The sequence below is a fragment of the Lampris incognitus genome, chromosome 3 (genome assembly GCF_029633865.1).
Source record: "Lampris incognitus isolate fLamInc1 chromosome 3, fLamInc1.hap2, whole genome shotgun sequence".
NCBI lineage: Eukaryota > Metazoa > Chordata > Actinopteri > Lampriformes > Lampridae > Lampris > Lampris incognitus.
This window is the reverse complement of record NC_079213.1, coordinates 83,717,589-83,742,791: the sequence shown is the minus strand read 5'-3', so window position 1 is coordinate 83,742,791 and position 25,203 is coordinate 83,717,589. Positions and strand designations below refer to the sequence as shown.

The window sequence follows — 25,203 nt, the reverse complement described above, 5'->3', positions numbered from 1 at the left end:
AGTGACTATTTCAGGTTGGTCTGTCCTTAGACTTCTCACTGCTGCTTTTGCATTTCAGAGTTTAGCTACTTAATTGGCACTCTCATTCTAAACTATTGATTCACTTTTGAGTGCAACAACAAAGTGATCCCACATATCTATAGTGACATCATAATGAGCCATTTAGTTTGGAGGTGTGGTGGAAATGTGCACCAGATTACTCTTTCCCTTATTTTTTTGTTTCTTTTCGTATCATCTGATTCATTGTCTCCACTGATTTGATACTAAAATGGAATGCAAAGGTGAAGTTTAACTAATAAGCTTATTTAATTTACCGGCCTTTCCCTTTTGTGCTGCAGAGCAATGTTTACTGGAGGCATGAGGGAGTCAAACCAGGATATCATTGAGTTGAAGGGCTTATCAGCCCGAGGGCTGAAACACATCATTGACTTTGCTTACAGCGCAGAAGTCACTTTAGACCTGGACTGCATTCAGGATGTCCTTGGGGCAGCGGTCTTTCTGCAGATGGTCCCTGTTGTAGAGCTCTGTGAGGAGTTCCTCAAGTCAGCAATGAGTGTGGAGACCTGCCTGAACATTGGTCAGATGGCCACCACTTTTAACCTTTCTTCCCTCAAGAAGTCAGTGGATGCCTTTACCTTCCGTCACTTTCTCCAAATCGCTGATGAGGAAGACTTTTTGCACATCTCCATGGAGCGTCTGGTCTTCTTTCTGCAGAGCAACAAACTCAGAAACTGCAGTGAGATCGATCTCTTTCACGCCACAATCAAGTGGCTACAGCATGATGAGTCCCGCCGGGCTGAAGCCAACAGAGTGCTGTGCTATGTGCGATTTCCACTCATGCGCTCATCAGAACTGGTGGACAGTGTTCAGGTAGTTGACATCATGGTGGAAGATGTTCTGTGTCGGCAGTATCTCCTGGAAGCCTTTAATTACCAGATCCTCCCATTCCGACAGCATGAGATGCAATCCTCTCGGACGGTCATCCGCTCAGATGTCACGTCGCTCATCACCTTTGGCGGGACGCCCTACACTGACAACGACCGCACAGTGAGCACTAAAGTATACTATCTCCCTGACATTGCCTCTCGCCAGTTCAAGGAGCTGACTGAGATGGAGATGGGTTGCAGCCATGCTTGTGTCGCTGTGCTTGATAACTTTGTCTATGTTGTTGGCGGACAGCACTTACAGTACCGAAGTGGTGAGGGTGCAGTGGACAGCTGTTTTCGCTATGACCCGCACCTGAGCCAGTGGCTTCGCATCCAACCCATGCAGGAGGGCCGTATCCAGTTTCAGCTCAATGTTATCAATGGACAGCTGTATGCCACCGGAGGGCGCAACCGATCAGGCAGCCTATCATCTGTGGAGTGCTACTGCCCAAAGAAGAACGAGTGGACTTATGTGGAATCATTGAAACGTAGAATCTGGGGTCATGCTGGGACTCCCTGTGGAGGCAAACTTTACATCTCAGGGGGTTATGGTGTCTCACTGGATGACAAGAAAACTCTTCACTGCTATGACCCTGTGTCAGACCAGTGGGACTTCAGAGCTCCCATGAATGAACCCAGAGTGCTCCATGCCATGATCACTACCAACAAACGGATTTATGCACTAGGCGGTCGCATGGACCATGTTGACCGCTGCTTTGACATGTTGGCAGCGGAGTATTATGTTCCCGAGAATGATCAGTGGACCAGTGTTAGTCCTATGAGAGCAGGGCAGTCTGAGGCTGGTTGCTGCTTATTGGACAAAAAGATCTACATTGTTGGGGGCTACAACTGGCGCCTGAACAATGTTACAAGCATTGTGCAGGTGTACAACACTGAGACAGATGAGTGGGAGAGGGATTTGCACTTCCCTGAGTCCTTTGCTGGTATTGCATGTACACCAATTATACTTCCACAAGCTACTACACAGCGCTAACATTTGACTCGGCGACTGTGATGATTAGGTTCTGTGTGTTCTTGTGGCTAACTACTGAGCGACTACAAGTGGTGAACATTACATAAGCTACTGTAGTCTTGGTTTTTATGTACCTACAAGCAAGAGATCAAGGTTACTTTACGTAAGATTATTTCCCTGTCCTTCCTATGGTTGAGGTATATATTATGAGTGCTATAGCAGCATAATGTTTGAGCCATTTTCAAAATTTGTTGAAAACCTGTGCTACTTTGAGTTTGAAAGTGATGATTAATGTGAATTAATTTTAATCTGAAGACAAATTTATGGTTTGGACAAATTGCCAATATTTTACCAGTTTCTTGACAAAAGATGGTGGTTTCCATTTGGATGAGTACTACGAATGACAGAGTATGGTCTTCATGGTGAAACATAATCTGAACATTTCTACCATGTGCAAGTAAAGTGAAAAGTTGTTCCAAATCACTGTATCCATTTAGGGAGAAACATTACAAAAACATTACATTGAGTTTACCATTTGATTTCTCTAAATTACTTGATTATCCAGTGCCATAAATATTTAGATGTTTCAACCAGAGACTTCAACTACGTAATGTTCAAAAAGTACTCTTGTTTAATTTTGACACTATTACTTTGAATGGAGCTATTTCAAGTGATGGAATTATTTAACATTGTAATTTTTTTCACATCCCTTGAGTTGAGCAGTACTTTTACTGTGAAAAGGTGTTACAAATTTTATGTTTGACCATTTGATGGGGAGGTTTTTTCCCTGTTATCCTTGTCATCAAGCCTTTTGATGTTATAGTTTAAAACTGTTCGAAGAACAAGGAAGACACAAACTCAAGATCTTCCTTCATTAACTGTACTTGACCACTAATCACAATTAAAAGTTGGGTTTCATGGTAATGAACAGCACAAATGTATGTCAAGGAAGAGTAAGTTGATTACACAATACTTGGAAGGCACAGCTCTAATGTGCTCTCAAAAAAAATTCTGACTGAAATACTAATAAATCGCTCAGTCAACATGAAGCACCTTTTTTTTTTTTAAATGGTACAATTTTCAACTCTGGCCAGCTTTGTAGATCTTTAGCAGGTGCGTCCTTTGAGATAACAGTGTCATAAGTGTTATGTGTTGTATTCTCGTCTGACTTTTCAATAAATTTCAATAAAAATTTGACTAACACTGTAACGTGTGAGCTTATATGGGACACATTCCTGAAAGACATTCAAGCAAACTCTGTTTCTGGCAAACTCTCAAATCGATAATTCCATTTGGTAAAAATAGTTCATTCACAATTAGCCTTAGGATGGCAAAGTTTGTTCTCAATTTCGATTGCATTGCTACCCTTCTTGGTAGGGCTCACAAGACATAGTATGTCACATTCTGCTGCTAAAAGCTAAATGATGGTGTGCTTGTAGGATGGAGACAAGCTTAGGACTCTTACCATTTCTAAAGTGTCACTTGTCTGCCTTAGTGTGTCTTTGTCTTGTTTTATTTGTCCTGGTAAATAGCACATTTGTCTTGGTAAAAAGCACATAATATTGAAGTGCATTATTGACAAATCTGCTGTAATCAAAGGAGAATATAGATTTGTGTGTAGCTTTTACATGTATCCTTGATTAAAGCCATTTCATCAGGAGCTGTTTTCTCATTACTGTGTGAATAAGGTATAATCAGAACAAATTAAAAGCTATTGCCTAACTACTCAATGGCGTTTTGAAAAGGGGACCCCTAAAGGGCAATACCAGTTGTTTTATATTTTACTTAATTCGTTCCTGTCCTAAAAGGTGGTGCCTGTTAAATCTCCCTTTCAGTTTAATCTACTACTGAGATATTTGACACATAAGAGAAATACGTCAGGGATATAGAAGAACCTATGATTTAACCTGAATCTTGCATTAGAGACCTTTTTAAGGGTTAATGAAATGTGCTTTTTCATATACATCATACACTACCTTTTAGTCCAAACGTTAACCTACATCCTGGGTGACTGAATCATGATTTTGCAGAGCAAAAGTGCATAAAATCCTGGTGTAAGTTTAGTCAGCATGCTTTGAAGATTGGATCGCACAAACAAACCCCAGCGATGGATAGAGAGGCACGCTGACACGTTAACAGCATAAAATTCGTTCATCTCCAATCCACATTCAGTACAGCAACCACTAACCTCAGCACAAAGCTTGTAACATATGATAGTAACATACTTGTCAAAACTGAATAGTGAGGAAACTTGGATGAAGGTGGAGATGGAACAAAAAATATTTTTTCTTCCTATTAATCTTACATGATTTATTACACTAACCATGGCTAGTGTACACCTGTGCCACCGTACGTGATGACGACATCAACAAACCCATACTGCGTAACGTCCCATTGAGAAGAAGAGGGGAAAGATGGCGTCCTCAAACAATCCTCGCAAATTTAGCGAAAAAATTGCTTTGCATAATCAGAAACAGGCTGAAGAGACTGCTGCCTTTGAAGAAGTGATGAAAGACCTAAACATAACCCGAGCAGCACGGGTAAGACTTTGAAATCCCTGTTTTAAATGTTCCTGCTCACGCTCGTCTAGCTTGCTACCGTTCATCCTAATCTGGTAGCTTGACGTTAACGTCGTTAGCTCCGACGATGGACCACTTTCAGGACGACAGTTTATTTTCGAAGCTTGCTGAAAAACTTGCAGGCGGTTCATTTTATTCTTGCTGCGCTGTCGAACAGAGGTGAGCTACTCGTTTCATGTTAATCAGCTTGTCGGAAACTAGTTACGGTCCGCTAGCTTGATGTTTTGAGCCGTGGGAGATCGGTACCGGTGCTCCGTCCGTGTGTGTGGCTGGTCTGAGCGGTGTGTTTTTATTGTCGCTTCTCATCGTGCACACTAATTATCGGACAAAGCTAGGTTAATGCATCGGCTGGTAGTGAGAAACTAAAATGGAGCACAACATCAGAGTTCCCCGGAGAGCTAACGTTAGCGAGCTAATTCAACATCAGTCAACCCTCTCAACTCAATATCTGCCAGCTTCACCATTTTCAACTAACATCGGCATAAAACCGCACGATCATGCACTCACCAATAATTGTTTGTCATGACAACTCTCCCCCAATTTTAGTAGTATTTGTTGTTTTTAAATACTGGTGGAACTGTCATGTTTTAAATAGCCTAATATAATAAACAATAACCTAACTCAGCTGTGAATTTACAGGGTTTAGTCTCAAGCCAGCCAGGAAGCTAGATTGCATTCAGCATCAGCCTGTTGTGTGAATATGGCCAACACAAAATTATTCTTCTACTACTGTTTTACTTGCCCAAGTTTTTATCTCTCTGTTAGACAGCTGTCATGTGATATTTGACTTTATAATAAGGCTGTATTACCTACTCATAAAGTTTAGGGTAAAGAAAGCCTTGGTGCTTATCAGTGTCTGACTCAGACACTAGGAGGCAAGTTATTGGGCTGCTCTGAGAAGAGTGATAGTGGTTAGTTTCTCTTTTTGTGTGTGTGTACTGCTCATCACATCACATAGAAAGGAACGCATGGTTGCTTGGAACAGTTTTTTGACCTTGTGGTTTGTGTTATCACCTGCCTGATGGATATTATCGCCAGTTTGTGCTGAAGTCAGTTGGAAGTAGGCTAGTCAGTAGAGCTCAAGTTGACTGGCCTCCACCAAATTTCATTGTCATATCATTCAAACACCCATCAAATCACTACCTTTGTTCAGAGCATAATATATGAACTAGTAATACATTCTTTGTTGAAGTTTATGGCCCATTTCTTGTTTGGTAGTTTTTTTTTAATTACATGGATGAAAGATGAAATGGAGAAAATGTGGTTTATGAATGTGTGCATGTAAATCAGCAAAAATGCTGAATTAAATCACCCTATGTGCAGCCACTTGAGCCACCCCTTCACCCCCTCACTACAAGACGCATGTGAATGCACCATGACTTCGAGGATGAATATTGGCGATAACAATGGGTAGAATTTTTAATGTATAAAACACTCTTGGGGTGTTGTGTTGGTTGAAAAATATGACAAGCAGAATCTCAAGGGGTGGCGCAGTGGTTAGACCTGTCACCTCACAGCAAGAAGGTCCTGGGTTCGAACCCAGGGGTTGTCCAACCTTGGGGGTCGCCCTCTGTGTGCCAACCTTGGGGGTCACCCTCTGTGTGACGTTTGCATGTTCTCCCCGTGTTTGTGGTGGGTTTTCTGCGGGTGCTGCGGTTTCTCCCAGCATCAAAAAAGGACATGCAGCGTGTTAGGATTAGTACTGCTGTCCGTGCCCTTGACCGAGGCATGACAAGAGGAACTGGAGTTGATCCCCAGGTGCTGCGCGGCGGCTGCCCACTGCTCCTAGCTACACAGCTCAGATGGGTTAAATGCAGGACATAATTTCCCTACAGGGATCAATAGAGTATATCAAAATCAAAAGAAAGAAAGAAAGAAAATCAAAAAATATCTAAGTACTGCAATCAAATTAGGGACCCCTCCAAAGGAAAGCAGTCTGTTCATCCATTTGCGAAACAATTATCCTAAAGGGGATGAGGGAGTGTGGCAGAAAAGTTGAAGCAGAGGTTGTCATCCTTGCCTTCTCAAGGAGCAGCAGTAACTAAAGGGAGAGTAAGTGTCAGTCAATATCACCTACTGGTGTGTTCATAGAAAATAATGTTACCATTGTGGTGACCCACATCTACATAACGGGAGACATTCACCTAAGAGGACGGTGTACCTTTAAGGGAAGAGGCGAGGGGTCAGATAATGCACTTCCGCTTCCGGTAGAGAGTTCAGTATCGTTGTCTAAATGTATGACATGCTACGTTGGAGCTAGTAAACTACCTCGACTACGTCTACTCTCACGTCTCCTGTCTCGTTGTTTTCTAACTCCACACCATTCATTTTCCCCATTTTAAAATTGCTTAAAACTTAACATCTTGAAACATTTATGCATGACTAATTTTTCAACAATTCAACATCTGCTATGAATGACATCACAATAACCATATGTTTTGCAAAGACATAACAGTACACCACCAAACAACTACAGCCTTGCACTTGGCATGATGATTGAATTTTAGCTCCAAAAGTGAAGAAGTAAGTCATTTCATGGTGCTTCGTACCAGACTGTTCCCACACTTATGATAGGAAAGGATGTAAGTGTTATACATTCAAATTTGAAAATTCAGGCTGACTTAACAAAAAGCAGAGTTACATCCAGCAATGTGGTATGACGGTAATGTCTGAGTGCCAAGCAGCAATCTCTATTTTATTAATTTATTCCTCTATAACACCTGCTAAATGGTGCTTGAAGATAACTGTGTGGGGCATCTCCATCCATATCCATTGAGAGCAAAGGATTGAGAAGTTTAAGTTGTTAGCTAAGACTACCCTTCCATTGAACTTAAGGGATGGGGAGTAAACAACACTATAAAAACAGGTAGTTGTGCATTAATTACATACCATCCATCCATTATCCAAACCGTATCCTGCTCTCAGGGTCACAGAGATGCTGCAGCCTATCCCAGCAGTAATTGGGCAGCAGGCAGGGAGACACCTGGACAGGCCATCACAGGGCCCACACACACACACACACACACACACACACACACACACATTCACACCTAGAGACAGTTTAATACAGCCAGTTCACCTGACCTACAAGTCTTTGGACTGTGGGAGGAAACCGGTGCACCCGGAGGAAACCCACACAGACACAGGAAGAACATGCAAACTCCACACAGAGGACGACCTGGGATGACCCCCCAAGGTTGGACTACCCCGGGGCTTGAATCCAGGACCTTCTTGCTGTGAGACAACTGCGCTAACCACTGCGCCGCCATGCCGCCATTAATTGCATACTCAATGTGTAATTACATATGAAGCATATCTGAACAAATTAGCATACTAAGGGTGGCTTGTTAGTTACTTGACCTCACTTTTAGCTAACGACACCACTCACTCTTTTCAGTAGCTTTCCATTCTCTCCTGGCTGAGTCACTCAAACACAAAAAAGCATCTTTCTTGCTTGCTCTGATCAAGCAGGTCAGCTGCCTTTAGGATTACGTTAATTCCCCATACATGCTCTGACTTGGGTGTTTTCACCTCGCTAGACGTTTTTTTTGTTTGTTTTTTTTTTTTTTTTTGATCATATACAAATTGTCTCACAAGCCAGTTTTTGGATTTTCTTGTCATCTTGACCTACCCAATCTGATTTTTAAAAGCCCCATGAACACTGAGTCCAGCGGGGATGTCATTGGTGTGAGTAGGGCTGCACAATATATCGAAAATTTACCTTCATCGCGATATCAACATGCGCGATATACGTATCGCAAAAGACTGCTTGAACTGCGATAAATGGTATATACACGTGCCATGCATTCACACTCTGCATACTACTAGGAGTGTGTGTTGACTATTGGTGCCCGCTTCTGGAATAAGGCGGTAGTGTCACATGGCCGATTCCGCCTCAGTAACAACAAAATATAATGTAAAAAATAAAATTCTAACATTAGTTACTCACTCTGCAAAACTGTTAAGACATCAGTTTTAAATTGAGACTGTTACGTAATCGTTTATAATATAAACTCCTAGTAGCTGCTTTAAATAGGCCTAGATGTTCTGTTAAAGTGATGAAGAAACCGTACATATTGCCATGCAACGAATTTGGTGGTGTTTGTTCATTGTCAATATAGCGGCTGTAGCCAGGTGCATTCCCCCCCCCCCAATAAAACCATGTTGCTGGAATGAAAATAATGCATTTCATTTTTTTATTCAGTATGCATAGGCTGTTCATTGTCTGGGGTCTGTGTTAGCAGCAAACCAAAAGCAGAAAGACATTAAAACTATACTTCAATATTTGTTTATATATCGTGAGTCATATCGCCGTCGCAATATTCAGCAACGTTATTGCATATTGCATGTTTTCCTAATATCGTGCAGCCCTAAGTGTGAGAGACTTGTACTCTTTAGGGAAAAAAAATCTAGATGAAAACTAAAACATTTGCAGTTTAGTAATCCCTTATCATTTCTAATGTTAAGATGGAGAACACTTTGACAGAAACGAGAGTGTAAATGCACATCATTGTGCATCCATTGACATGTGCAAACCACCTAATTCAATTTGATATCCAGCTTTGAACACAAATAGCAGGGGGCAACATGATGAATTTACCTCTTTATTACAATCAGTTCCAACATTTATACTCCCAGAACAGTGCAAAGTGTATTATCGTAATTATATTTATATTATAATTATATATAGTTTATTTTTAACAAAGAAATATCAACGAAAATGTATTTGAACACTCTTTCAATCAGTCCTAATTCATATCTAATATATCCATAAAGGAATTGACTATTCAAAGCTACAATCACTTAATTATTCATTTATATTCAAATTCTATCCATCCATTATCTGAACCCACTTATCCTGCTGTCAAGGTCGCAGGGATGCTAGAGCCTATCCCAGCAGTCATTGGGCGGCAGGTGGGGAGATAACCTGGACAGCCCCCCCCCCCCCCCCCCCCCCCCAGGGGCGATTTAGTATGGCCGATTCACCTGACCTACATGTCTTTGGACTGTGGGAGGAAACCGGAGCACCCGGAGGAAGCCCACACAGACACAGAGTGAACATGCAAACTCCACACAAAGGACGACCCAGGACGACCCTCAAGGTTGGACTACCCCGGGGCTTGAACCCACAACCTTGTTTCTGTGAGGCGACCGTGCTAACCAATGCGCCACCGTGCCTCCCAGTATATTCAAATTATATTCAAATGGTATGTTCAAATATATCCTCGCCCTATATTCAAATTCAAAATATTAATTTTTTGCAATTAGATTTCTACATTCTGTATTTCCTGAACTCCAAGTTATACCTGAGTATAAGTCGTGCTCGGCAAATAATGGGTTGTGAGGGGGAAAAATTTTTTGCTTTGGTATATAAGTTGCATTTCTGTGGTGGTACAGTATTTTCAATTGAGTCACAACATTAAACAGTGCTCACAGAAAGTTGAATCAGAACTTTGTTATTTCCTCCCCTGGATTATTGAGGGTCTGCCTGCCGCCCAATGACTGCTGGGTTAGGCTCCAGCATCCCCGCGACCCTGAGAGCAGGATAATGGAGGGATGGATGGAATAGAGTATGCATAAAGACATTAAACAGTGCCATCTAGTGGTCTCAGTTGAAATGCAGCATATTCGTCTGACAAAATTGCATCATGTAAGTCCATCCATAGGCAGCACGGTGGTGCAGTGGTTAGCGCAGTCGCCTCACAGTAAGAAGGTCTGGGGTTCGAGCCCCAGGGTAGTCCAACCTTGGGGGTCGTCCTGGGTCGTCCTATGTGGAGTTTGCATGTTCTCCCCGTGTCTCCGTGGGTTTCCTGCGGGGGCTCCGGTTTCCTTCCACAGTCCAAAGACATGTAGGTAAGGTGAATCGGCCATACTAAATTGTCCCTAGGTATAAATGTGTGTGTGTGTGTGTGTGTGTGTGTGTGTGTGTGTGTGTGTGTGTGTGTGTGTGTGTGTGTGTGTGTGTGTGTATATGTCGGCCCTGTGTGATAGTCTGGCTGCCTGTCCAGGTGTCTCCCCGCCTGCCGCCCAATGACTGCTGGATAGGCTCCAGCATCCCCGCGACCCTGAGAGCAGGATAAGCGGTTCGGAAAATGGATGGATAGAAGTTCGTCCATCCATCCATCTGTATAAGTTGCTTTGGAATATAAGTCGCAGGATCAGCCAGACAAGTAAAAAAAACAGTGACTTGGCAGCACAGTAGCCCAGTAGTTTAGCACTGTTGTCTCACATCAAGAAGGTCCTGGGTTCGAACCGCAGGCCGTCCCAGGTCCTTTCTGTGTGGATTTTGCCTGTTCTCCCCGTGTCTGCGTGGGTTTCCTCCAGGTGCTCCGGTTTCCTCCCACCATCAAAAAGACATGCATGTTAGGGTTAATACTCCTGTCTGTGCCCCTGACCAAGGCAATGGAAAGAAAAACTGGAGTTGGTCCATGGGCACTGCAGTTGCCCACTGCTCCTACACAATAGGATGGCTTAAATGCAGAGAACAAATGTCATTGTAACCTACAATTTCATTGTAACCTACAATGACAAAATAAAGTGGCTTGCTTCTTTCTTCTTCTTTTATAGTTCGGGAAATATGGTACTTTAAATCACGACTAATCCAAAAAAAAAAGTTCTCATTAGACTAAGCAAAATTTTAATTTGAAGAGGCTGTTTATTTACCCATATCAAAAAGAAAAAAATTGAACACCATATGTGAACCTAATGTCCAGTTGTGCTAGTGAGAACATTTATAATCTTATAGTAATTAGTCCTAGCTCTCTATCACGCATTTGCTGACTTTTTGTTGATTGTCACGGACCTGATCTGCCCCCTTGATTGTTCATGAAACAGCCACACCATCCCACCATTAGTCAATTTAACACATTAATTTTGCATTGCAACACTGGATCAACAGGCCTCAATAATTTATACCATCCCTTCCTCCATGTATCGGATCATTCACTCATGCTTTCATGCAATTTTACTTTGCACAGTTGCAGTTACAGAAGACCCAGTATTTGCAACTAGGGCAGAATCGTGGACAGTACTATGGAGGGTCACTGCCCAATGTCAATCAGATTGGAAATGGCAACATTGACCTGCCTTTTCAGGTGAGCCCCTAGCTTCTCACGGCTGGTAAATCCTTGTTTCATTCTCAACCTTTGGAACTTTGTTAGCTGTTGGGAATTGTGTACATATTTGAGCTAGTTGACTCTAGTATTAGTTAATGGTTGGCCTAAAACGTAACACTATACCAATGTATTATGGTCAGGATTCTCTTCAAGGTTTAGGATAAGGATAAGGGAAATAGAATCCCCACAGAGATCTTTAAATCTGTATCTTATCTTATATTAAGTAACCTGCTCGTCAGAATTGCACAGACTAACCAAGGTTTGTTTTGATTCAGAAGGAAAAGGATGCCCAGGAGTATAGGCTGTAATAAGCAACCCAGTTCTATCCCAAAATATAAATTTGGATCATGAATTTAAAGTATATCATTGCTTGTCATGGCTTTCCATCTTTAAGTACATTTGCCAACTCAAGCATCAGTATCGGTGTCCATAGCTTGACTCATTTTAAAATGACACATCTGCACCATTAATGCAGACATTTGGGTGTTTTTTTTATAATAATTATACCGATTTATTTTTATTTATTTATTCAATTTTATGTTTTATTTATTCATTTTTATTCATTAATTTGTTCAGTGTTTTTTACTTGCCTCTTTGATGCTATGTGTTTACCTCAGAACTCTGTACTGGATACCAGTCGGACTACCAGACACCATGGCCTTGTGGACCGTGTTTACCGTGACCGGAACCGCATCACATCCCCTCACCGCCGACCCCTTTCTGTCGACAAACATGGGCGCCAGATATCCTTCCTTTTAAATACATACTAGATTTGTTGGGTTTGCCTAAGTCTATTGAATTGTAATAAAAATGTTTACTTCTGTCACTCTGTCCACTTTTCGATAAGTAAAATCCAGTTTAAAAGAATTTTAACAATGAACTCAAAAGTATTAGCCGCTGCTTGGACCCTGTTTTGTCTAATTTGCCAAGGATTATTAAATATAAGTAGTACACCATCTTGTGTTGCCATAGCTACATTAGGCTATTGCCCTTAACCAAGGATCACATTGACAGCTGTCCCTATGGCTCGGTCTACCTCTCACCCCCACCAGACACCAGCTGGAGAAGGTGAGCTTATCTCTCAAGATGAGAAAATAAAAATCAGGCTGCAATTGGCTGCTGTTCAGTTTCAGAAATAGAATTTTCTTGACTCTCACTCACTCTATTCAATACCCCTACAAGCTGCAAAACTCATCAACTTTTGTACAGATGAAGGTGATGCAAAGGCTACAACAATGTGCATGTGTCTGATTTTTCTTTCCAACACATGCAGGACAAATTCAGATTCGGCCTTACACCAGAGCACCATGAATCCTAAGCCTCAGGAGGTGTTCACAGGGGGATCACAGGAGCTGCAGCCCAAACGAGGTAATGGAAGCTCCAGTTACATAAATGCAGGCCAGCCTGTATTCACTCACAAGGTAGTCATGTGAATGATAAGCTCTGAGATGCCAAAATTGGTTAGTGATGCAAACAAAGTTGTACTCTTGCTTTGGAAATGTAGATTGAGCCTCTTGGTGAAATATTTGATCGTAAAGTGCTTTGTCATATTGGGTAGCAGTAATTGAATTGGTGGGCATTAATGCCCTGACATAACTTGAGGTAACTGACTTATACCAGTGACTACTCATCTCTGAATGGACTTGGCTCAAAACAGCTTGAAAACAATTATTAACATTTCACTGATTGGCTTTGGATTATTCCTGTGATTGTCTCAGGCTGCTGTTGTCATCAAACCAAGAATAAGCAACTTCATTCCAGCTTTTGGTGCTGACTTTGCTATTTTTAGATTTACCTGAATCTGGTGCACAGAGCTATTTTTGCTTGGCTGGCTGGGCTATTGATGACTAATTTTCCTACTATTTTGATCATGAATTGTCATATTCTTTGTCATAGCAGGAATATGTCTCTTGTTGTTTCACTGATTAGTGTTGCTGCTAACAGTGCCTGGGACAGAGGAGTCTGAGTCCAACACAGACAAGGATTCACAGAAACAGATGTGGGATGACAAGGAGGTACTTGTGGGAAGGGAAGGGCTCACACTGGTATTAACTACCTGGGAATGGTCATTTAGAACTGTGTTTTCTCCCTAGGATGATTCATCAAAGCCCAATGTATGCGATGTCCCAGGAATCAAGTGAGTCAATTGTGTATATTTTTGTTTTTTAGGTCTTTTCTTAGCAGTGAGATACTAAAAAAACATCCACACAATGCCCCCCTGAGTAACAACTTCAATGTTTTTTTCCACTTCCGTATGAGGTCACTGTTTTGACACAGTAGGGTTCAGTCTCGCACAGGTACATACTATGTGCTGTTATAGATGCTGTTAATAGTCTTAATTGCCTATGTTCTTTTACTCCCTTGCCTATACCATATTCCTAAATACACAGATACTCTGAAATTATCATTTATCTTCTAGAAGTCCTCATAGACGCTTTCTAATTTTAGGATGTTTTGTAATGTCCCTTGTTGTTTACAGTGTGATAATCACCCCAAGTCCATTTTCTTGTATATGAGTGTTCTATCGTATGAGTATCAAAGAAGGTTGAATCAGTTCATCTGGATACAACTTTTATTGACAGATGCATTTCATAACTCAACTAAGTGGCATCTTCAGACTGAAGGTGTCACTTAGTTGAGTGATTCAATATTCTTTGATTTTCTTACCTGGATTATTGAGCATGCAGTCAAGACATATCATATGAGTAGATTTACGTTGTGATAAATAAGATTTGAACCTAATGTATGTTAAGCACTCCAGTAGGAGTCAAAGGGTGCTGATACTGTTCTACATCTGTTTGAGGGTTAATGAGAGTGAAGCATTGCTAAACACAACAACAAAAAAAGTCATTTAAAAATATAAAATGATATTAAAATGTTTTTCTTTTCTGACTTTTGATTTAATTTATGTCCTCTAGCATATTTCCATCACCAGACCAGGAAGTGAACCCGTCTGTGCTCCCAGCCACACACAACACCGGTGGCTCTCTGCCTGACCTGACCAACATTCAGTTCCCTCCTCCACTCTCCACTCCTCTGGACCCAGAGGATACCGTGGCCTTCCCTGCCCTCAGCTCATCCAATAGCGCAGGCAGCCTGACCACTAACCTCACTCATCTGGGCATCAGCGCCTCCAGCCACGGTAACAACCACTATAATATAAAAAATAAATAAATAAAAAAAAAATAAACAGACACTGCACACATCTAGTTCTGGTACTGGAGAAGGTGTGTTGATAGGGGGAAACTAATAAAGCGTGCATCGCTAACTTCCTTTCAACTTTAAACCCATATTTCTAAGTGTGCTTTTATTTTTTGGTCAGTTTGTCCTTTCGATTTTGGTGTGTGCGTAATACCTCAGTAGGGAAAAAAAAACCTTACTACTATGTGAAGTCTATCATAAATGGGGGACTCTGTGTCATTCCAGGACTCCAGACTAACTTTTTACATTGATTGCACTGGTGCACCTAACTTTTTCATTTGGGTGCATCAACACATAATTTAGGTACACCCAAAAGATTTTCACCATGCCTTCTGGCGCCACAATAATTAATAAATTTTAAGCATTGCATTTGTCTGAGCCTCAATTTGAACAGAAATCTTTTTTTTTTTTTTTTTTTTATTATTGTCGGCAATAACCACAATGAACTGGGAACAGGCAGTGTCGTTGCTCTAGGTTGGGTTTACATTTTAACTCATTCTTTTTCATCAACGTGATCTGTGACACAAATTTAGTAAAATGTAGCTCTTTGGCTAAATTATAGCCAGTGTTAAATTTTATTATAATTTCTGACTCTTCACTGCTTCAGTTGGCCACTGCCTGGCGCTGAAACACTTTTTCCCATTACACAAAGACTCGTCCTTCTCTACCTCTGATTGGCTTGTACTTGGTGCTGTTGTTGGTTAGATTGGTTAGGTTTAGGCATGAGGAGTGAGATGGTCAGGGTAAGAATATCAGGGTCAGAGCCAAAGCCAATCAGAGGCAGAGTAGAATGCAGTAGGTTGTCTTCGCAGAATGTGGGCAAGAAAAAAAAACCACACACACACACAGCTGCTCAATTTCAGGCCCACTGATGCAACCAATGAAAATGTTTAGTCGCGCATGACAGATTTTTGGTCGCATATGCGACTCCAGAGCCCTGCATTCATATTTAAAGGTGCTGCATGTGATTTCTATCTGATGGCTGAATCCTGCCTTTAATGTTCATTAATGAGAATAGCAAATACAAATCAAAATAGACATGATGAGAGAATTCAAATAGAAAGGTACTGAATCCACAGCACCTCTGCGAATATTTGCCATTTTCAAACACTATCAGTAGATAAGTATTGTTTCCTATGATTGTTGTGTAATTTGCTAAGGGCCGAGTGTGAGACATGTCTGTGGGGGATTTGGGAGTCAAGCAACAACAAAACCCACCCAACCCAGCTTCTGTGTTTTGTTTTGTTTTGTTTTTTGAATGAAGAAATCTGGGGAGTAGGGAGGCTCTAACTTGTTTACTTTGTTTCAGTCACTACCTTTCTGCAGCCACGGCTGATATTTATTAGTCATTATGCTTTAGCAAAGCCAAAATATTACATATGGCTTCTTAAAACTTTATTTTGTAATCAAGCCAAGTTCTGTGTCCTATTTGAGAATAGGTCATCCATAAAGATAACATGTTATTTTAGCAAAATTTGAATATTCATTTATGATCAAACTGTAATGAACCTCAATGAACCAATGTCTACCTTGGTGTTGCTGTATTTATTGATTAATATTGTGAGTTTGCCTCGATGCTAAACTTGTTCTCAGTTTATTAAGTCTGTCTCAATGAATGTTAATTCAGTAGGCAGAGAAAATTATACCTTTTTGTTTTAACTTTTTGTTGAATGTTTCATCCATTTTTATGTAAGATACAGCAAAAAAGTGCTGTAAAAATGGTCCTTATTCCTTTTTTCTGCCTTACCAGGCATCCCCACCTCCTCTCAGACTGCCATGACAGCAACAGCCCAGTGCAAGCAGGCAGCTGTGGCACCACTCACCCTCAGTGCGGAGCTCCATCTTCAGCAGACCCCCCAGCAGCTTTCCCCTACCTTGTCTTCACCCGTTAATATCACACAGGTGAGACACACTCATAGCAGCATTTGAGATTTAGTTAAGAGCCTTGCTCAAAGGCACCTTAGTGGTCACTGTTGAGGGAGTAGAACAGCACTGTTTCATAGTTTTTGTCTCAGATTAGATGGATGCTTTATTGTCCCCAAGACATAAAGAGTACACATATAGGGGTGATACACAATCTGAGGCATCAGTCAGTTTGTGGTTTTGTCCTGCAGTACATCCTGTGTAACCTGCTTATTTTAGGATACTATTTAAAATTCCTGCTGATACAGACAAAGGAGTTCTTAAATCAATACAATTTGTGTCACTGAGCTCTGTATTGTCTGCCTGATGGTAACGGCCCATATTGAGAGTACAGACTATGGGATGGATCAGTTGATTCTCCACCTGTTTAGGTACGCATTGGTCAAAGAAAGACTGAAGAGTATAATGATCTTTCTAACTGATGATTTTTGTCGCAGTCTGAACTAAATGCGCTAACTTTGATTTTGATGGCACAGGAAGGTTCCCAAACTGTGCAGTTATTCCATACCTGATTAAACTTTCTAAAGCAGCTTGATAAAACAAAAACATAATTTTTTTGTCAACTCCATACAGATGCAAACTCCATTAAAATATACATTCTCTGGAGGAGTCAAGAACATAGCCAGTCAACATGAATATTCCAGGTTAAAGTGCTATCAATGTGAGGCGTCCGGGTGGCGTGGCGGTCTATTCCGTTGCCTACCAACATGGGATCGGTGGTTCGAATCCCTGTGTTACCTCCGGCTTGGTCGGGTGTCACTACATATACAATTGCCCGTGTCTGCGGGTGGGAAGCCGGATGTGGGTGTGTCCTGGGCGCTGCCCTAGCACCTCCTCTGGTCGGTCAAGGCGCCTGTTAGGGGGGGAGGGGGAACTGGGGGGGAATAGCGTGATCTGCCTATTGTGTTACGTCCCCTTGGCGAAACTCCTCACTGTCATGTGAAAAGAAACGGCTGGTGACTCCACATGTATCGGAGGAGGAATGTGGTAGTCTGCAGCCCTCCCCGGATTGGCAGAGGGGGTGGAGCAGAGATCGGGACGGCTCGGAAGAATTGGGTAATTGTCCAGCTACAATTGGGGAGAAAAAAAGGGGGGGAGAGTCCAAAAAAAATCAAATATAGACACTAAGATACTTTAATACTGAATTTGTGTAATTGGCTGGTTATGTATAACTTCTTTGGGATCAAAAGTAATATCCTCGGTTTTATTTATATTTAAAACTAGAGGAGTGCACTCAGAGTGCAGTTCTCCGTCAGCCAGATGTAGCTCCCCCTCTCCGGTGTTCAAACTTGGTGATAAACCACCTCTTTATTGCCTACTGGGAGAAGAGAAATACATGTACAAACAAACATAAAAACCAGTGTTTTCTCGATTGAACTGGAAATATAGAAAAAAAGTTGTTAATATGCAGCGATCAACCTAAAAAAAAATCTACCCTATAAAAATGTTTTGCCTGTCAGCCTGTGGATGCTCTGCATTCTAGGCGGACCCTCGCATGAAAGCAACCAAGTCTTAACATGAAATGACAGAGCTCAGGCTACCAAAGCCCTTATTTAAAAAAACTTAAAATGTGTTTGACCGTCACGGTTTTCATGATATAAAATAAATCAAGGCAAATGGCTGCTCTGCAGGTGATTTTCATTCATACAACAATGGTAAGAAAATGTAGCTCAGCCATGGGAAATTTTTTATTGTAGCTACTGAGATGGTTTCCAGTTGTGACTCATTAACCCTACTCTTGAAATTGTATTTTTATAGCAGAGTTTTAACATTTAAGACAATGACACTTCCGCGTGGCGCGAGGGAATAAGAACTGTTCCTCCAGTTCTCCTGTGCTGAAATCAGCAGTGAGTGATTTGCTGGCTTACGAAATACGATTGACTTCTCATTTACTTTCAAAACTCATGCCCATGCCAAATACATAACGTTTTGGTTTTAGCGCTGTTGCTGCCTTATCTAACTCAACTGTAGATGTGAGTCACGCATGGTTGACTCTGAATGGGTAGCGACGGAAAGCAGAGTTGGTCGAGCGTGCTAGACGAGGAATGAGGACAGGGAGTGGCAATAGCGAGAACAAACATTTTTCGAAGATTTTTAATCACTACATCCACGAGAGGTTCTTCATCAAACAGTCGTAACTGTGCTCAAAATATTTTAGGCTGATAGGTCCAGTAGTTTGTGACATAAGCCGTGGAGACACACACACACACACACACACACACAGACACAAACAGTGGGAAAGCCTGACCAGTGTGGCTAAAATGTAGGAGGCAGACTCAAAATTGTTTCTATTTAACAAAAGTAATTTATTTACAGGGTGTAGCTACATGTGAAACAAAAGAATATATACAAAGCAAAAGAAACAAATGAACTGTTAACTCAGCTTAACTCAACAAAACGCAGCGTCATCTGAACAAAACTCGACTCATAATATCCATCCATCCATTATCCAAACCACTTGTCCTGCTCTCAGGGTAGTGGGGATACTGGAGCTTAAATTAACATCATGTGAACAAAACTCAATTCATAAATATTGAGCCTAAGTTAACATCATATGTATACATCTACAACCTGATGTCCTACCCAAACTGACAACTTCAAATCAACTGTTTAAATACTCCTGTAGTCAATCAGTAGCACCTGAGTTCAGGCTACACCACTGTGGCAGGGAAAGCCAACACCTGGTAATGATTGAGATGATAAGACAAATGGTGTGTTCTCACCCACTTTGTCACACACACAAAATGTTCAGCTTCAGACCGATACTGCTTTGCAGAATACATTTTCTTGACTTTGTCGGAAATTATTATGCAAAACACTACCAAACCTTCAAATCAAGCCTAGAAAACAGGTTCAAAAGCAGACAGTAAATGACACTCATCCATGACTAACTTTCTCAGACGTTGCCAATGGAGTCCCTGAGTCTGGAGCAACAACTCTCCCAGTACCCCCTGTTCAGCCAGCTGACAGCTCAAGCTCAGGCCCAACTGCTCAGTGACCTGCAGAAGCAGCAGCAGACCCTGCCTCAGGGCATCAGGCTTATTACCTTGCCCACTTCGGCCACTACTGGCACAGTCACAGCCACCCAGCCCTCCCCGGACAGCCAAAGCCAGAACACCACCGGTGTCGGTATCAACTCGGTAAGGCTCTTATTGACCAGTCTAGTCAACCTTTGATGGGGAGAAATAAACTAGGTGAAAATAATTTATTGATTTCTGCGCATTTAGATTTTATATATATTTTTCTCTCTGTGCACTGTTTGAATTGCCTCTACTGATTATGTAATAAATTGGCTGTCTTCACATATCTTTTTTTGTGTTACTGGGCTTAAAACAGTTTTGACATAGATCTAAGATTTGGTGCAATTAGGTGTCTTGATTACTAATAATATCTCTGCTCTGAATTATTGGTATTCATTCATGCCTGGAGAGTTATGTCTATACATTGTTTACTTTCCAACCAAACACTGCATCATCTGATTAGTCCTTTTCTGCCTGGTTGAAGGTGTATAAATCAGCTGGTTTAGTGTTGGGTTGGAATGAAAACCCACCCCGAAATGGCTCTTGAGGGCACATGGTTGAGTATCACTGCTATCAACAGTGACTGAAAATTTGTCATTCATAACAGTTATTCCTTGCTATAATTTGAGTCACCACCAAAATAAGGGATTTGATTATTATGTCTGATTTTTCAAAGCTAGTTTCTAAACATGCCACTTGTTTTACTTAGCAGCGTAATAGCTCTGATCCAGGTTAAGAAGTTTAGTTTCTAGTCTATTTCGTCGCCTACCAACGTGGGGGTTGCTTGGTTGGGCGTCCCTACAGACAATTGGCTGTCTGTGGGTGGGAAGCCGGATGTGGGTATGTGTCCTGGTCGCTGCACTAGCCACTCCTCAGGTTGGGGCACCTGTTTGAGGGGGGAGGGGGAACTGTGGGGAATAGCATGATCCTCACACTTGCTTCGTCCCCCGGGTGAAACTCCTCACTGTCACGTGAAAAGAAGCGGCTGGTAAGTCCACATGTATCAGGGGAGGCATGTGGTAGTCTGCAGCTCTGCCTGGCTCGGCAGAGGGGGTGGAGCAGTGACCGAGACGGCTCGGAATAGTGGGGTAGTTAGCCAAAATCCAATTGAGGAGAAAAAGGGGGAGGAAAAAAAGAGATTTGGTTCCAAGGTGCTTATTGATAAGGCTAATGTGACCCTCTTAAGGGTAATTTAATGATGAAATTTGGGAATCAAGGTCCACGGTGGTGTAGCGATCTAAGCATCGGCTTTGTGTCGATGCAGTTGCCCACTGGGGACTGGGGTTCGCGCCCCGGTCTCGTCAGACTTGACTATGGCCGGACTCGACGAAGCAGCAATAATTGGCAACGCTGTCTTCGGGAGGGGGGCGGAGTCGGCTTGTGTTCGTCACATGAATGCGTCTCTGTGTGTGTCGGAAAAGAAGTGGTTCGGCTTGGATTCGCCTTGTCATAAAAGTGGGGAGACGTCTCCTTTGAGACTGCCGGCCGGAGAGATGCAGTTGGCGAACGCATGCAGTATGAGGGTAGGTGTTTGAACTAGAATAGGGATCGATTGGCCACTAAATTGGGAGAAATCAGAAATACATTTATTTTAAAAAAAAATGATGAAATTTTGGCAGAAAACTATTCTTTTGTTCTTTTGTCCATCAGATGATAGATTCCAAATTCACCAGCAACTTGTGCTATCTAATCATTTAAGTAGATCCAAGACACTATAAGCCATTTACGTAGTCATTTTTACCTGTCAGCTTTGCTTCAGTTGAAAACAGACTTCTAGCCTCAGCCATCATTTTGTATGACAGCTGGTCTTTAATACTGTATATGATCCAGCCTCCGTTTCCTCTCAGCTATTTCAGTCTCAGTTTCCTCAAAATGAGATGTGTGTCTGACTGTCCAGCTAGCTGTAAGCTAACACTTTTCCCTCCAACAGTACCGCAATCAGGCTGGCTCACCAGCCAATCAGTCTCCAACCTCCCCAGTCTCCAATCAAGGCTTCTCCCCCGGTGGCTCACCTCAAGTAAGGGCCCACCTGCCGAGCGAGTTGCTTTTCTGGGGAAGGGCTTTGTGCATTGGGAATGCAAACTGTAGATGAGTCGGGCCGCCTCTCATTTCTTCTGCAGTTAATCATTCCGTGTTTCACCAGCTACATAACCCATTTCTTCTTCACCCCTGTCTCTCTTCACCATATGCATGATAATGTGCTGGGGTTCAGTTAAGCGCAACATCTTTCGCCTCACATTATTTTTAAGTCTTTCTGAATACTTCAAGGGACAGAGAATGTAACATAAATCTATGTAAAGATTTGGTTGCTTGTGATATTGAGGGCCCGGAAGAAAAGTTTCAGGCATGTATGATTTCAGGCATATTTGACCTGCTAGAAGAGTGATGCGTGCCATCACATGGCTCAATGCTGAGAAACTCAGCCAGTGTCATTCTTAATACAGAAGGAGCAAAACTTGCAAGCCAAAATCAACACCTGCAGACAAGATGGCAGAAAGTGAGTACGAATTGGACTAACTGTGCACAGGAAATGGTGTAAAAAATGGTGGATGTAATGACCTGCGATTCAAATGTTTTAAGTCTTGCAGTGTACAAAGCCTACGTGACATTGGAGAATTTACACAGCATCCAGGGGATTTCTCTGAGTGGTTAAAATGGTTTCAGTGGTGGCACCCATGAAATCATCAATTCTGCTTAAAAACTGACATTGAACATGAATATGTTGATTGTTTGGGCTCTTTTTTTCAACCATTTGCATAGGTTGTTATTTTATGTTAGAATTACCGTGATTTTAACATATGATGTGATTTAACACTAAATGCTGATGTAATTTGATTACCTGTCCAAAAGCAAATGTTTCATCTTTCTCTGATGGCAAGAGTAAATATTGCAGTAATTTATGTAAATGTAGCAATAATAGCATGGGACTTGTTCTTCATTGTGTCATATGAACTACAATGGAATTAGCTGTAGTAACCAATTAGGTATGACTAGCTGTGCTTCATTAGAAATATCAGCATGCCTGGAACATGTCTGACCTGCCAGCTCATTTAACTGAAATTAGTCCGTGTATAATATTTAATCACCAACAGTTTTGTTTCTAAATGTTACGGACTATAGTTTAATCATGTTCACGTTTCGCTACTTGTCAGTGGTGAGGCCATAGTGGGTCCACAGCTTTGAGCAGCAACATCTAAAGCATCTTTTGAGTTTGTATCCACTATCATCCTCTGTACCCGTTAAAAGACAGTGCTCTGTCTGGCATTGGCCTGAACTATAGGGAAGAACCTGGACTTGATTGTGAGCAAACAAACACTGGTTCACCTCGTTGAGCAACAAATGGTTAAAAAAAAGCCTACTCTAACACTGGAAGTGGTTGGTGAAACGGGGACTCCACATTTTTAAAGGCTGTGCTATTACACTTTCAGAGCTTCATATTCAGTGATACTTTCCTCATTGCAAAGCATATTTTTAGCAAGTTATTTATCTGTCCTCATGTAAACCATTTGCATTGCTCAGTGCCTTGTCTGACCGCTCTTTGACTTTGCCTTTAGCTTGTGCTTTCTGTCATGGCATCACAAAGGTGTCTGTTTGATGGCTCAGATAACCCACCTTCTAGCTAATGTTTTGCCTTTTTATAAATAAATGTGTCAGTTTGTTAATTTTGAAACATTTATGGCTATAATACATTTCCTCCAGCATATTCCTGTGGTGGGCAGTATATTTGGTGACTCCTTCTACGATCAGCAGTTGGCATCAAGACAAACCAACGCACTCTCTCACCAGGTGAAACAAGCCACACAATCATCAACACTAACAAGACAAATACTTTTCTTCAAATAGCCCCTTACCAGATGCCTTTGTTGTCCAGCTGGAGCAGTTCAACATGATTGAGAGTCCCATCAGTTCCACCAGCCTGTACAGCCAGTGTTCTACCCTCAACTACACACAAGCAGCCATGATGGGCCTTACAGGAAGCAGCCTGCAAGACTCTCAGCAGCTAGGCTACAGTAACCATGGCAACATCCCAAACATCATCCTCACAGGTACCAGACACTCATTCCGTTTTGTCAACTTTTGATTCAAACACCCTTGTTGTTCTGGTTTAAGCAATTCCATAAACACAATAGAAACATAAATCACAAAAACTCCTGTAACAGATTGCTCTGACAGTCACCCAAAGTGATTAACATCAGTTAAGACCAGAATATTTTTACTGTCCCTGCAGGAAAATAGGAAATAATAAATGTGAGTTATAATTTTGTTCCTGCTTCATAGTTGACACAATTATCCAAAGGGACTTTCACTGAGCATTCAGCTAGGGGCTGGGTGTTTTATTCAAACACAATTTGCAGGGGTGCCCAAGTGGCTCACCCACGGGGGCCAGCCGTGGGTGAGCCAGCTGTGACTACCCAATCTAGAGAGAAAAAACCTACACCCTTGGGGGTGTGTCCCAAGATTTTATAAATATTATTCCCCACTAAACCATTGGTTCGAATCCTGGTTGAGGTGAAAATTAAGATTACGTTTTGACCCACTCACTCATTTGTAGTAGGATTATGGATCAATAAGCACTTTACTTGTGTTTTCTAATATGAAACTTGTTTTCTAAACGATACTTATTTTACTAATAAATGGTGCAATGTGTTATACAACTTTTTTTGTTTGTGTTTAACAGTCAAGGCTTTTCAAGACATTTTCAGTAAAATTATGTTTTTGATATTAATAAACATCCAAAAGAAAAGAAACTGTCTTGCCAAAATGCAGTATGAATAAATAAGTAATAAACTATTAAAATGTAAGAACAATGATATAAGAACATGCTTAAGAAATGTTATTTACAAAATGTCTTACAGATGAGATTCAAAGTATTTACAGTTTCAAAAGATATAAAAAGTAGTGCTTTCCATCGTCTTAATAATCAGTTGTTAAATACAGATGCATACATAACCAAGTTAATCAGTAATTTTTACATTTTACAATCATACATGGACCAATATCGCGTTCCGAATTAAAAAAAAAACAAAAAACAGACAAACAAGGCAAGAAAAACCAGAGGTTTCATCATGTAACATACGTCCATAACAAATTGAACACAGGGTTATATTTTTATGATACAGTAATTACAATGTATACATTCAAAACCAGGAAATTGTGGCCAACACATGAGGACAATCATTTTCCCTTTTCTGCTGCCCATCTCTTATTTTCAGTTTCATAAAAGGATGACTGACAGAACTCTACCCAAGGCATCTTGTGAGTCATCCTCTCTGCCTGATATAGGAAAAACACTCTCGCAGGACAATAGACATATTTCCCTGCCATGCCAGGGAACCAGTATGTATATGTGGACTCTCTGGGCCTTGTTTGAGTGGCTTGTCGCAGAACCTGCACAGGCGACCAGTGGGATGCTGTTCCATGTCCTTTCTCTTTCCCTGCTCCTCCATTATCTGTCTTGACTGCAGA

The 25,203-nt window shown here is 41.5% G+C and overlaps 2 protein-coding genes across 2 annotated transcripts in view; both read left to right on the top strand.

Moving 5' to 3' along the window:
- The first annotated feature begins 338 nt into the window (after positions 1–338).
- On the top strand, positions 339–2,595 carry klhl26 (kelch-like family member 26). Its single transcript, XM_056276524.1, has one exon. It carries the CDS (start codon positions 343–345, stop codon positions 1,918–1,920), a length of 1,578 nt encoding a protein of 525 aa, XP_056132499.1. The 5' UTR covers positions 339–342; the 3' UTR covers positions 1,921–2,595.
- Positions 2,596–4,305: 1,710 nt separating this feature from the next.
- The window catches only part of crtc1b (CREB regulated transcription coactivator 1b), a 32,733-nt gene continuing 11,835 nt past the window's right edge, over positions 4,306–25,203 (top strand). Inside the window, exons 1-13 of the mRNA XM_056277440.1 lie at positions 4,306–4,439; positions 11,456–11,572; positions 12,211–12,336; positions 12,600–12,661; positions 12,867–12,961; positions 13,523–13,608; positions 13,687–13,730; positions 14,512–14,735; positions 16,545–16,696; positions 19,618–19,857; positions 21,668–21,754; positions 23,437–23,523; positions 23,609–23,783. Coding sequence (XP_056133415.1) covers positions 4,314–4,439; positions 11,456–11,572; positions 12,211–12,336; positions 12,600–12,661; positions 12,867–12,961; positions 13,523–13,608; positions 13,687–13,730; positions 14,512–14,735; positions 16,545–16,696; positions 19,618–19,857; positions 21,668–21,754; positions 23,437–23,523; positions 23,609–23,783 — 1,621 coding nt within the window. The 5' untranslated portion in view covers positions 4,306–4,313. The remainder of the gene's footprint in view (positions 4,440–11,455; positions 11,573–12,210; positions 12,337–12,599; positions 12,662–12,866; positions 12,962–13,522; positions 13,609–13,686; positions 13,731–14,511; positions 14,736–16,544; positions 16,697–19,617; positions 19,858–21,667; positions 21,755–23,436; positions 23,524–23,608; positions 23,784–25,203) is intronic.

Bases quoted from the DNA above. Each gene is read 5' to 3' on its own strand.
- klhl26 (XM_056276524.1), top strand. From the start codon at position 343: ATGTTTACTGGAGGCATGAGGGAGTCAAACCAGGATATCATTGAGTTG.